We start from the raw sequence: 13,170 nt of genomic DNA, 5'->3' as shown, positions 1-13,170 counted from the left end.
GTAGGTGTGCCGCCTGCATAGTCGCAGATTTGTAAACGTAACTCTGCCACTCCCGCAGTGTTTGCCTTAGCAACTCCCGGAGATCGTGCGCACTCCCGAGCCAAGGGCGAGTGCGGAAGCGGACATCGCCGTTCTCAGTTGTGCGCGCACATTTCCGCCTCATGCGCGCCAACGCGCCGGTTACATAACTTGTCCGGCTGCTCTTATGCGAGTGTGCGTATGAATCTTCCATAATGTCGTCGGTCGGTGTCCAGGGTAAACGGGAGGGGGTGGATGGTCACTCGGAGGTGTAACGTTTCCGCGTGGTCCGGGATGGTGCGGCGGCTACGCGAACGGCGTGCTAAAGTCATTGATCACGAAGCACACGACGCTGTGGGCTGGTTCCGGCTCGGTTCCGAGTGGGCGAAACAAATCGTCCGAGCATGTGTACGCTACTGTTTGTTGATTTTCGTATGCACGTGTAGCTTCCACTGCACGAGAAGAAAAAAAAAACGACACGGGAACGTCGATTAGAGAGGTAACCAGGGAAAAAAATATGGCGCGAAAGAATACAAGGAAAGCAAGAATGAGTAGGAGGCTTCTGAAAGGAAATAAAACCACTATATCAAAGCAGACGTCAGAAAATTGGTCATGTTTTTGTTTTTTTGTTTTTCAGCTCAGTACACGAAAATAGAAATTTTCTTCTTGCGTTTTAAATATTTCTGTGAAAGACGAGGCTTAGAATTTTCACCCGCCATGGTTGCGAGCACCAGACAAGTGGCTGCTGCGGATCACCGCGGTCAAACTTACAGCCCAGGAACTGTAGCATTGTTTTCAGCTGAGTTGCAAAGATTCTCAAGGCAGCGGCTAAAATTTACAACTTACTTTGCTGCACAAGGCCTAAGGTTCTTTCTTTTTCCCCTTTGTGAGGGGTTCGAAGCAGCCCTTATACAAACAAAAGGTACAGTTTGAGGTGTCCCGGCACTTCAACACTGCATTTATTGTTCCTCTTAGAAATGGCAAGTTGTTATTGTGGTTGTATTTCGCACACCATGCGACCAGGCAAGATCGTCGTCGTATCATTCGGTCCAATTTGTCGTCTCGGGATCAGTGGCATATGCATGCAGAAAGAGCTGCGCGCGTCTCTCGTCAGATCAAAGTCGTAAAGGCGCCGCGACTTGAGTCAAACTGCGCGTGGGCTTCTCCCACGTTGATTTCCAAACGGCGTTCCCTTTAAAGCACTGTGTAGTTTCGGGACCTAAATCCCTAATTCATTTTAGATTTTGATTCTCGAGCGAACGAGTTATCTAGTCTGCCGTTTTCCACAGGACACTTATGGGTGAGATTACCGAGTGCTGCGTTAGTCTAGGGGTGTGCGAATAGTAATTTTTGAGACCGAATCGAATACAAATCGAGTAGTGTCAGAAGCGAATCGAATAGGGAATACATTTCGAATAGTTTTCGAATAATGAATAGCCGTTTTCCCAATTATTATAAAGCGAGTTTCACATCCTAGAATTCATAACGTTAACAAGTTACTGTCAGTACATAGCGTGTTATGAAGTGTTCTTTATTGAAAACGCAAATAGAGCATTAGGAACAAAGAAGTAGTTTCTTTGCATGCACAGAACTGTTCATAGAGTGTGAATGATTTACGTAAGAGCGGCAAAGATACGACGCTGTGAGTGACGTAGCCGGTTACACTGCGCAATTTCTCCTCTTTGACGTCGATACAATGCCCGCGGGTATGAAATTTAGCAAAATATTGCTCCACCTTTATGCTTAATTTGGCACACTTTGCGTTTTGAGCTATCCAGAAACTATTCGAAAGATATTTCACGACGAGCGACTATTCAATTCGAAGACCGCATAAAATATAGGACGATGTGCGCGATTGGTTATTCAAAAGATTCTAATATTCGTAGACCCCTACGAGTTAGATTGCATTTCATTCAGGCTTACTCCTCGTCCTCCACTGAGGTTCAAGACGGTCTTCTCTTATCCCTGAATCTTCCAGGCCCGTATCTTAGGCAGTTGTTAAGGTATATCGCAAGTGTTAGGCGATTCTCGTCTCTTTTTCTGCTTTCTTTTTCTTGCGTGGACCTGCTGCAGTGTTTTCCAAATATATATATATATATATATATATATATATATATATATATATATATATATATATATATATATATATATATATATTTTTTTTAATTTGATCGTGCCGATTTCCTGAACGTAAGGAATACCGTCAGTTGTTATTTCGATTATTATATTTCTTGCATAAAGACATACCGCCATTGGTCGACGATCACTTAACATAAATATTTTCCTTTTCTTCAGCACTCTTAGTGGCGCACGCTTTCTGTAAACGTTAAGCTTTATGCTGCAGATTCCGGAGCTGATAAAGCATTGGGGGCTAAACAGCTCAAAAGATTGTGGAGTTTAGCTGGTGCCATCACGAGGCAAGCGCAAACTTCGTGCGCGTAAACGTGGCGCCGTCCAACTCGTTGGACGCTCTGAGAGTGTAATAATAATAATATTTGGGGTTTTACGTGCCGAAACCACTTTCTGATTATGAGGCACGCCGTAGTGGAGGACTCCGGAAATTTTGACCACCTGGGGTTCTTTAACGTGCACCCAAATCTAAGCACACGGGTGTTTTCGCATTTCGCCCCCATCGAAATGCGGCCGCCGTGGCCGGGATTCGATCCCGCGACCTCGTGCTCAGCAGCCCAACACCATAGCCACTGAGCAACCACGGCGGGTTGCTCTGAGAGTGTGGCGACAGGCGGTTGTAAGCTGAGAAACCGAGGTGAAGGCAAGGAGTCTGCTTCAGCTTTCCTATCACAATATAAGTGTTTTAAGATTAAATGTTCACACTGTAGTACTCTGTCGCCGAAAAAAAAAATAATAATATTAAATTTTATAGACCGTCAACGTCTGGGCGAATGTTGAAACGAGGACGTGCACTCTGGTGTCCGATGCGCATTGCTCCCAGGCTTGAACGTTCAAAATTTAAGGGTATGCTGAAAGCATATAAGACGCTATGGTACACATTATGGGGCCTCCTCGCAAGGTACGAACCGCTGCTGAAGAAGCGAGACGTAGAGCTATGCGCGCGGCTGCAACCAGGCAACCTCGGGCTCAGCAGACCACTGTGCAGAAAGCAGCGCAATCCGCAGCTCGCCGTTGACGCCGGGCGGACAAGTTCACTTCGTTCTCGTGAAAACGACGCAGAGACTTCGCCGCGAAGGCCCTCTATTTACATCTTACGCTGTGACTGTGCTGCATTTGCCGCGCAGGCGGCAAATGCAGCACAGCCTTTGAACGAATGAAGTAGCCTGTACCTTTCAATCAACTGATGGATGAATCAGGAAACGAGCAAGGAAACGGATCTTCATTCTGGAGAAATGAAGGTCACTTTGAAAGCTTAAACCGAACACTCCAAACCGTGGGTGCAATAGATAGGGATACCGACGGATACCGGACCACGTCACCCTTCTTGTCGAGTGAAGTGCGCGAACTTTGTTGATTGCGCATGCGCAGAGGGACGACGACGAGGCGGACGAGCACCACGAGTCTGGAACCGCATCGGATGGCCCGCTGGAATGCGTCAGCCGGGCGTACGGGTGGAGCCAGCCGCCCGCGGATGACCGCAGCGTCGGAACAGGTAGTGCCACCTCGCGGCGAGCAGCCACATTGCGTCACGGCACGGGCTTTCTTTACGGGAGCAGTTCACGCTTACGTTCCAGGAGGGCCCACCTCCCTTTTTTTTTCGCGCCGCGCGCAAATCGAGCTGCCGCTGCACGTAAACATTATTTAGTATACTTTGGCGCATGCTTCGTTGTAATCTAAGACGCTTTCCTGAGATCGACGTTCGCCAGTACGATTTCGATTTGCATTCTAATTGATCCAGCAGGGTCAAATCCCATGCTAAACCTAAATTACTTCCCGCAAAATTCACCTTAATGCACTTTAATTCACCTTCATTCACTTCACTGCGGGATTTCGAAGTGCAAGCCACAGCAGGTCTAACTCCTAGAACGTGACGTCATCACTTGGTCACATGGGTTTTGGTGCCATCGAATGTCAACACCGTGACGTCATCACTTGGTCACGTGGGCTTTGTTACTATCGGATGTTAACACCGGATGTCGGACGGACGCCGGATTTTTCCCTTCATGCGTCATATATAAGGCTTTCGCCTTAAAGAGAAGTGCGATATGGCAACGTTTAAGGCCACATAAATATGGAAGAGGCGCGCCCTTCTGGAACGTACTGTAGAAGACCGCCTAGGGAAAACTGCAGCAGTAGGAAACGCCCGAGAGGGCTCTAAGATAACCAGTGTCTGCCCAAATTGCGCACACTTTGTACAGCTCTGTTAGGTTAACTCTGATGTGTCAAGTAATTCTGTCAGTGACAAATATAGTCTTAACACATACTTTGTATCATCAGCAGCATGGGACGCACAGAACAGTCGGGCACATTACGAATAGTTGTAAAGAGCGTACTTCACCGCAGTGCGACATAGGAAAGGACTGTCTTGTTGCTTAAATGTGCTCTTTACCGACATGAAGCAACCATTACAACTCAGCACTCTGCCAAGGCGTTATACAAGTATATATATATATATATATATATATATATATATATAGTTGTAGTTGCTCCATGAGACGGCAAACATTACATTAGTTCTGTCCAGCTACGTGGCACCCGCAATCATCTAATTTTGACACAAATTACGAGGAACACCATGTAAATATGGCACGAATGTGACGTCACAAAGCAAGTTTCTCGTCCTACTGTGAACTGAGGCGGAGGCAAAGAGTGATAAAAAAAGGGCATGCGGACCTCGACGTGATTTTGTGTCAAGGTAATACGTGATACACTCTTAGAGCTTTCATACAATCATCTACTGTGTCTGTGGCCTTTTGCGCTAATTTCTTTTTCAAATGTACCCTCGGGTCTTCTAGCAATCCTTAAACACATTGAAACGCAAGCATTTCTTTCACAACGTCTTTCCTTTACCTAGCAGGTACGGTACAAAAGCTAAAGCTTCTGGCGTTTCTGCGAAGTACGTATACCCTCGTCTGAGCGGAACGGGTAGTAAACGTATAGTAAACGTCAAGATAAAAACCAGTGTTCTTCATTATTTTTGGCTTTTACTGTAGCGATAGTAAATATACGGATGCTCGGGGCGCACTCATACTGTCGGCGCCGCTGTTGACGTGTTGCTCCGCTATAGATGGCTCATGTGCGGCGCACGGCCGGTGGGGTAGAAGTTTCCAGACACGCGGATTGCCTTTTGCTGCAAAAACGACGAAGCGAAAGCAGACGCACCGTCAACGCGCCCCGCTCAAGTGGATCGGTGGTGAGGCAGGGCAGCGTTCTGCCGTTCGCTGCTGACATGAGCGTTGTTATGCGCACACTCACTAACGTTCGTGCTGAACTGAAATACCACACCGCTTTGTATACTTCGCCTCTGCGGAAACGCCCGCAAACTTCGAGCTAACTCTGCTGCTCTTCTTTTTTTTTTTTCCTGCGCTGTCAAACTCTGACGGTTTTACTTCGGTAACATCTCATGTGCGACCGCTGCGACACCTGCTGGCATGGTCCTCATAACGCCTATACAGCGCGACGCTAAGCCTAGTTATCAATTTCAATGCTTCGCCTTTCAGGCTAGACTGAAATTTTCCATTTCGGTTACGATCACCAGCTTTAACTGCTGTCATGTATGGTGGAAACGTTATAGGGTAAATGGGAACGGGGTGAAAGGAAGCACAGTCGGAAACAGGTCATAAAGTCTCCCTCCCAATCGCTTTCTGGCGCGGCGTGTCTCCGCCAGGCTATGTCCACTCTTCGTCGGTGCTTGGGCGCATCGTGGGGTGAAGTTCGAGTGGGCGTTCACGGTTCAGTGTCATATGTTGCGTGGGACGTCAACGTCGACATCGTCAGTGCATCGTGTGTATCTGCTTACGACAGTCTCGTTGTCCGTTGTGTGTATCGCTCGTGGCCGGCTGTCATAGGGGCCTCTGCTACGGCTTAGTTCGCCTCGAATGACAGGCGTTGAGCTATATGAGCACAGGGGTGAATCGAGAAAAGATGCGCGTTTCCACTTGAAATAAAACTGAACTAGAGTGACCTGGGTAAACGAAGTAAATTTGTAATCAGCCTCCATCACGGATTATCGTGTCGGGAAAGAGCATGGCTATACAGTGTCACACATTTCTCACATAATAAATTACCTAGAAAAGATAGCGAGCCAGTGAGTTGGCGTGTTTTCAACCTGGAAGATATGGAAGGTTGAACAGCACCTATAGGTGGAGATAAAGGCACAAAACATGCTCTGATTTTAAGAGTACTTCACAGCCAAGGTATTAGTATGACTTCACGTAACCAAAAATGTGCCTGCGAGAAGCCGCGACAGAAAAAATAAATGTACACAGTGATTTCTGGAAATATAAAAGCTGCCGTAAGCTGTATACAATTACTTTTTATTCTAACTGCTGGATTGCAGAGGGTGCATTGTCGGAAATGTATTGACATAGTTACGAATACGTGGTTTAATTGGGTGAGTCGTAGAAAATGATCAAATTTGCGTTAATAGCTTACCCATGTTTAGTCTTAAAGGAAGTGCCCCGAAAGGGCTACTCACAACTAACATTTCAGAGGAGCACAGTACGTAGGTTACAAAGCATGCTGCTTAAGTTTCAAAGTTGATCGTTTGGTCCGAACAAATTAAATTGCATTATTTGGAGCGCATCTGAGAAGCTTAGCAGAGACTAACATCATTGCCGCCAAAGAACTGATGGATAAATATACGCGATAGATTGTCTGTTGCGCGTGTAATTTTGTACCAATGCTTTATCAGAAATCGCACTTTTCTTAACTTTGCTTTCTTCAAATTTCTTCCTATCCAGGAACGAGCGCGAAGGAAGTCGGCGGACCCAACGACCAGACCGAAGACAGCGGAACAGCAAACATGGTCGCGGCAACGGTTACCGAAGAAGGAGATGCCGGTAATGCGCCCTCAGAAGCAGCGGGTCCCCAGAGAGCCCGGCACGTTCAGCCTTCGCACCCTGTGGGGCGTAAGAACCTCTTGCCGGCCATCTTGCCCAGTCCTCTGACGAGCATGTTCACCGTGGTCAGGGGTGCTCCGCCGCTGCCCTCCGCCGCCCGCAGCACGGGCTACGGCCACGTCCGGTCGAGAGTGTTCCCTCAGAGGCCCGCCGAGAAGGTTCAGCTCACCGAGTCATCGGTAAGGAGGTCGCCAAGGAGGACCGTCCGGACAAAGAAGGAGGCATCGACCAGCACAACGGAAGTGGCGAGCAACCAGGCGTCCCGGCTGAGGGTGGAAAGGATTCGAAAACAGAGGGAGGAAGAGGAGCGTCTGAGAAGGAGGAGAGAAGAGATGGCGTCGAGGGTCACGGTGACGGAAGGGATGTCGAGGCTGCACGGTTCAGTGCAGAACCTGCGCAGGATTTCCGAAGAGGAGTCTCTGGAGAGGGCAGCCGCGACGGACGGGGCTCTTTCGGAACAAGAAGGTTTGCCCGGTAGGAAGAAGCATCGCTCCACGTCTCTCACGAGGGAAGTTACAGGGCGAAGGGAACGCGAAACGCGAGCGGGAAAGACGATGACACGGACAGTTAAAGAAGTCCCCGCGACGCGAGGTCCAGCGTTGGAAAGAAAACTCGACTCCATGGGCAAAGCGCACACGAAAGGCCAAGAACCCTCTCAAGCGACAGCCGACGCCAGCAGGCACGTATTTCCTTACCTAAAGAAACACGAAGGGCGCATAAGTGCGAGTAGGACAGATGAATCAAATGAACCTGAAGTCTCCGGTGCTACGAGAGCTCAGCAAACTGCAGCGCTGCAAGATAGAAGAGCTTTGTCTCGCGCGGCTCAGAAGACTACGGAAGTACCAACCGAACCACGGGAGTTCTCGCCTGCGGCGACGAGAGCAGAAGAACCCGTCACTCCGAGGCGGCCACCATTCTCGAAAGCAAAAGACGCGGTTTCGACGACGCCCAAGCGAAGCTCGGCGCTGTTGCCGTTCTGGGTGCCGCACGATCCCAAGCGCACCAACATGGCGGCAATAGACGAACAAGAGAAGCAGCAGTTCCGTTCGAGCGTACGCGAATCGCTGGGCGAGCAACAGGCCGTGCGATTCAAGGACTGGATCAAGGCTCGCCAGCAAGGAAGCAGCGCCACGTCGGCCGAGCGTGCCTCCGTCGTCACGGCGGACGCGGCCACAGAGGCCCTAGCCCGAGAAGTGCGGCTACGCGAGGGCGACTCGAGCGAGACGGACTCGGGTCACGAGGGCGACGGCATCCTGCCGGACGACCAGAGGGTCGACGAGGTGGTCCTCCTCGAGAGAGTGAGCCGGAGCTTGCGCAAGAACGTGCTCCCGCAAGATGTGGTCACCATGCGACTCAAGCCCTCGCCGCCGACGGCCGCTGCTGTCGCCGCCGCCGACGAGATCGAGGCCATCACTCGCACCGTGCGCGTGAGCGAATTCCTGGAGGCCGCCCGGAGAGACATCGTGGTCAACTGCGTCCAGCTCAGGCCGGACAACGTGTCCGAGGGTTCTTCCTCGCCGGAGGAAGTGCCCCCGAGTCCGGCGGCGAGCAGTGGTGACGGCGGCAGCGTGAGCGATGGCGTCGACGACGACGAAGGGGTGCTCGAGTTTGAAGTTCGGCACGGTCGCGAGAAGAACGTCTTCTGGCTGCCCACGAACAAGATAAGGGACAACAAGAAGTGGCAGGTGACCTTCATCGTCGCCAGGACTGACCGCGAGTAGAAGACTGGTGTCCAGCCCAAGCTGCACTCAGCAGCTACATGGCTTTCCTTCTTTGCGTGTTAGTGGTGATTCATAACGAACAACGGAGTGCAGTATTGCTACCAGTTCTCAAAGGCCACGGCGCACGTCATGGATCTTGTCCAAAAACCGTATAGCATGGCAGTTGCTGCAATACTACCGCCTGAAAGTTTCAGAGAGTGACGGCAATTTACATCACTGTCTTTAAGCGTCGCGGCGCCAAGAGTAGCAGAACAGCTCCGTCGCTGGGTCATGCGAAAGGTCCGGTCACGTCCTCAGTAGCCCAATAATTTTGAATACACATATACGCAGGAAATAACAACGCTTACGAGCACAGCCATTTAGCTAGTGCTTTTCGCAAACGTTGCTCTGCCACCTCTCGAGAATCAGCCGTTTGTTATTACCTGTAAGTACAACGTACGAGTAAATTTCCGCAAAAAAGCAAAAAGAAAACATGACCATTTCAGCTTACTTTCGAGAAAGCGTCATATTTTACAGGAAAAGGAACGCAGATATCAAAAACCTAGAGCACAAGTTTACGAATATATTCGAAATAAGCTGACAGGCAGGTAGAAAAGAAAGAGTGAAATGCTGCAAAATCAACGAAAGCTATCGAATGCTAATTAGTGCATTCGTTGATTCTGGAACTCTGGGGATCTTCTAGTCGCAGCTACTTCGCCATCTCCAGCCTGTGTATGCGTGCTTCTAAGTGTACAGAGTACTCACCAGAATAGCACATCCGTTCAAAGGTTCTCAAAAAGACAACTTTCACAAACAAATCTACAAGCAATACACTAGGGTGCGGACGTTCTTACCAAACGCCCAAGCTGGTGAACCACGCAGAGCACTCGTGCGATTAACGATGGGAGATAATCTTGACGATATCTTTTTTTATTAAGCAGCACGCTTTCAAAAGGTGTCATAAAACGCAAATATGAAGTTCCCAGATAGCAGAGTGACTCTGAAAGGTTACGCGTATGCCACCAAAACCACGACACAAGCGCTGCTGTGTTCTTGTAGCATATGCATGCTGTTCACAACATAAGCACACATCGATTTCACCACCTTTCGAAGAAATTTGTTTCACCAGGGTACTTGTGCATTGCGCCTGAGCAATGCAAAACGTTGGTCCCCACTCATCTTGTATTACTCCCGACTTAATCTTCAGAAGTACATGTTGCTGGGCTAGTCGGTTCATATTGCTGAGTAGAACATAAATATGATCGCTTGGCGCTTCCTTTCTTCCTTGTTTGCGCCAGGCGGTCATATTTGTGGTCTACTCAGCATTAGTCTTCAGGGTCATTACTATGATGCCAGTGAGAAAGTAGAGAAGGTTCCTTGCGTTGACTTTCGCGTTAGCGTTCACGCAAGTTTCTGTCAGGCTACTCGACTTCTCGCAAGCATACAAGAAAGCATATATGTCGCATTGTGAGGCTGCGAAATTGGTGTTCACGTGTGCACGATGCTTTTTCTATATTCAAGAGAACGCTTTCGTGTGCGCATGCCTGAGAACGTCTCATGGGCACGGTTTTAACGCTGTCTCAGCCCCACTATTCCTTATTGAGCATGGCAAAGTCTTACTGCTGCGTTACAAGTCATCGTTTGACCTAAAAAATGTATTCATTTGGCGTTTCTTGTTGAATGCCTCATGCGCAGTCCAGTGGGTTTGAGCCTGCTCGTCAATTTCGAGGCTGTCGTGAATTGACAATAGAGAATGAAAGAAATTTTACTTTATGTTTAATGGGCAAAGTCCAAGTGTCCATGATGTGTGCCTGACGCACTGCTTCTTTTTCTGCAATGCTAAATAGAAAACTCGCTTGCTTACGGGCTGTGCCAGCATAGTGCTAAGTAATTATTGCATTATCATGCGTTTGTCAGTGTCCTATGGCAATGCTCCTTTTTGCCCCGCGCCTCATCTTTTTGTTCAACGCTGTTGAAGTGTCACTTGAACGCCTACTGAAGTGCATACTGCTGTTGACGTTGAGTATTTAGTGCATATGCTCAGGGCAATGCGATTAGTGAAATCGTTTTTTTTTCAGGACCAACGGCGGTCACTATAGAGTCCTATAGTAAGACTGTGCAGAAGGAGCAGTGAAAAAATTTCTACTGGGGCTTTTTACGCAGTGTTTGATGTACTATTACGGTGTTGGTGCCCGCCCTTCGGAGCCTGAGAATTTTCTCGGCCCACGAGTACGTTGCAGGGACAGCTACACAAGGATCGATTGTTATAAATTTAAGTCACTCGTTCTTGTATCTCTCTTTATCAATATTTATCAATAGAAGATATACTGCCAAGTAATGCCGTTAGCATAGGAATGTATTTCCATATATTTATTCTCATCATTTATATAAAGCTTCTAAACACAGTTTCATGTGCGCACATAGTAATAGATTTAACAATACCTGTTGTATGAGCTGTCATGCTGTGCAAATACATCCGTAGGCTGCTCTCTCCAGTTCCTTGTGTGAAACTGTTGGGACACTATGTGCACCAACATAGTGCACAACACTATAAAAATGAGCCTTGAAGTGTGTGCGTGCGTGTGTGTTTGTGTGTGTGTGGGGGGGGGGGGCACAAATATAGCTACAAAGTCCGGCGAAAAAGAGGACACTGGTAAAGTGGACAATTTGGTATGCGGGTGGGTAGTTTTAACCCTTCATACAACCTGTATGGGACAGGGGCGTAGCCAGCGGGGCGGGGGGGGGGGGGGCTAATGGGGCTTCAGCCTCCCCGGAAATTTTTTCGTGCTGTCAATGCACCGCCGACCAAAGCAACCCCCGGCGCCGGAAATCATTCTGGGTTTTGTCTATAATGTCTTTTTCCTGCTCGAAAGGACATTTCACCGCGAAAATTGCAAACTCGGGCTGGATTTCGTGGCAACGCCCATGCACCGGGAGTCACATAATGCAAGCATCCCCATCCGAGCACAAAGTTTCAATGGCGTTTTGATGACAAATGGACTCACCGCGGCATCTCGCGGAGGCCGCGGAATCTACGCAGTAAATGGATATCAATTCCGAAACTCTATGGGTATAAATCTCATAAACTTCTTATGTGACAGGTGCCTGACGTTTCCAAAGTAGTGTTTTAGAGTTTCAATTGCGGCACTTTGTAGGTCTAATGCTGTTATAAACATTTGACGCCAAAGGTGCATTGACTTTTCTAAAGTCTTGCATTGGAACATACAACGGGACAAGCCGAATCAACACACTATTAGACAAGTTGAGAAAGGACGCAGCGAGGTCCAATGAGACGAAGCGTTGTGGTGGTTCATTTGTGCCGTCATGTCGCACAAAAAAAATATCAACTTTTTTTTTACCTACGCCATGTTAAGACACTAAAGCCAGCCAAGGTAACTACGTTCTTATTTATTTTTCTTACTTTGACTTTTATTCGCGAGGGCACATTGAGCATCTTCAATTTTTTTGGTCTTGCTACCCTACCGAGCTCAACCGAGCTCAGGCAGTCACACTAAGAATGATTCAAACTAAATCTTATCCCACACCTTTCGTGCTTAACAAAATTGACCAGGATTAAAAGTTGTGGACCCACTCCATGTCTATTTGATCATATGTTCTGGCTGTGCCCCAACCAAAGGGCTTCGGATCTCAACAGAGAGGAGGACTGGAGTCGACGCATATCCAGCGAAGTCCTCCAAGATGAACTCCTGGCCGTCCGGAGAGCTCACGACATCGGGAAAGCCTTTGGCCTACCGGTGCCGACGTGGGCGGAGCCACCGACTTAGCCTGGGGGCTTGTGCCCTCGGACCCTAGTTTCTCTGGACTAAAATAAAGTTCTTGCCATGCCATGCCATGCTACTCTACCCGCGGGCTGCGAGAGGCAGCCCGAGCGCATACGTTTTTCTCGTGTTGCCCTGATCACCGCGCGGCGCACTTCGGTGCCTGCTCGGTTTGCTCTGGCCGAGTGGATTTTCGCCTGGCAGAGTTTTAGACGCTTTCTGGCTAGCAGACGAAAAAAGGAAACAATGGCCGCTTGCCTCCATCACTGTGGGGACTCCACGCATTGTACCGAGTTCGCCTGAGGGCAACCTCTCCAGAAAGTCTTGGCTCGCCGGTGTAGGATACCGAGCAGAATGCGTATGGTTCTCCGTGGACCAAGCGTCTCACGTTTTCTTTTTATATTCCTTCGGTAGCCACATTAGGTGCGCAAAGTAGGCATTCAATTGTGGCCAACATATTTTCCTTGGGGTTCTTTAATTTCGGTGCTCCCGCCCCTCAAAAGGAAAAAAAATACATTGTTGCGGCGCAGCGAATTGTTGCATGGTGAAAGTTCGATTTTGTTACTTCTTCCTTTGCCGAAAGTAATGAGCCACGGGACGCTTCAGTTGCCAGATACTGTTATTATATTATTGCGATAG

The 13,170-nt window shown here is 48.6% G+C and overlaps 1 protein-coding gene across 1 annotated transcript in view; it reads left to right on the top strand.

Annotated features, from left to right (window-relative positions):
* The window catches only part of LOC142588749 (uncharacterized), a 62,132-nt gene extending 51,331 nt beyond the window's left edge, over positions 1-10,801 (top strand). The window contains exons 13-14 of the mRNA XM_075700568.1: positions 3,520-3,643; positions 6,894-10,801. Of these exons, the coding sequence (XP_075556683.1) occupies positions 3,520-3,643; positions 6,894-8,773 (2,004 nt within the window). The 3' untranslated portion in view covers positions 8,774-10,801. The remainder of the gene's footprint in view (positions 1-3,519; positions 3,644-6,893) is intronic.
* The last annotated feature ends 2,369 nt before the right edge of the window (positions 10,802-13,170 follow it).

The sequence above is a fragment of the Dermacentor variabilis genome, chromosome 7, assembly GCF_050947875.1.
Source record: "Dermacentor variabilis isolate Ectoservices chromosome 7, ASM5094787v1, whole genome shotgun sequence".
Classification (NCBI taxonomy): Eukaryota; Metazoa; Arthropoda; class Arachnida; order Ixodida; family Ixodidae; genus Dermacentor; species Dermacentor variabilis.
This window is presented reverse-complemented; position numbering and strand designations above follow the sequence as displayed.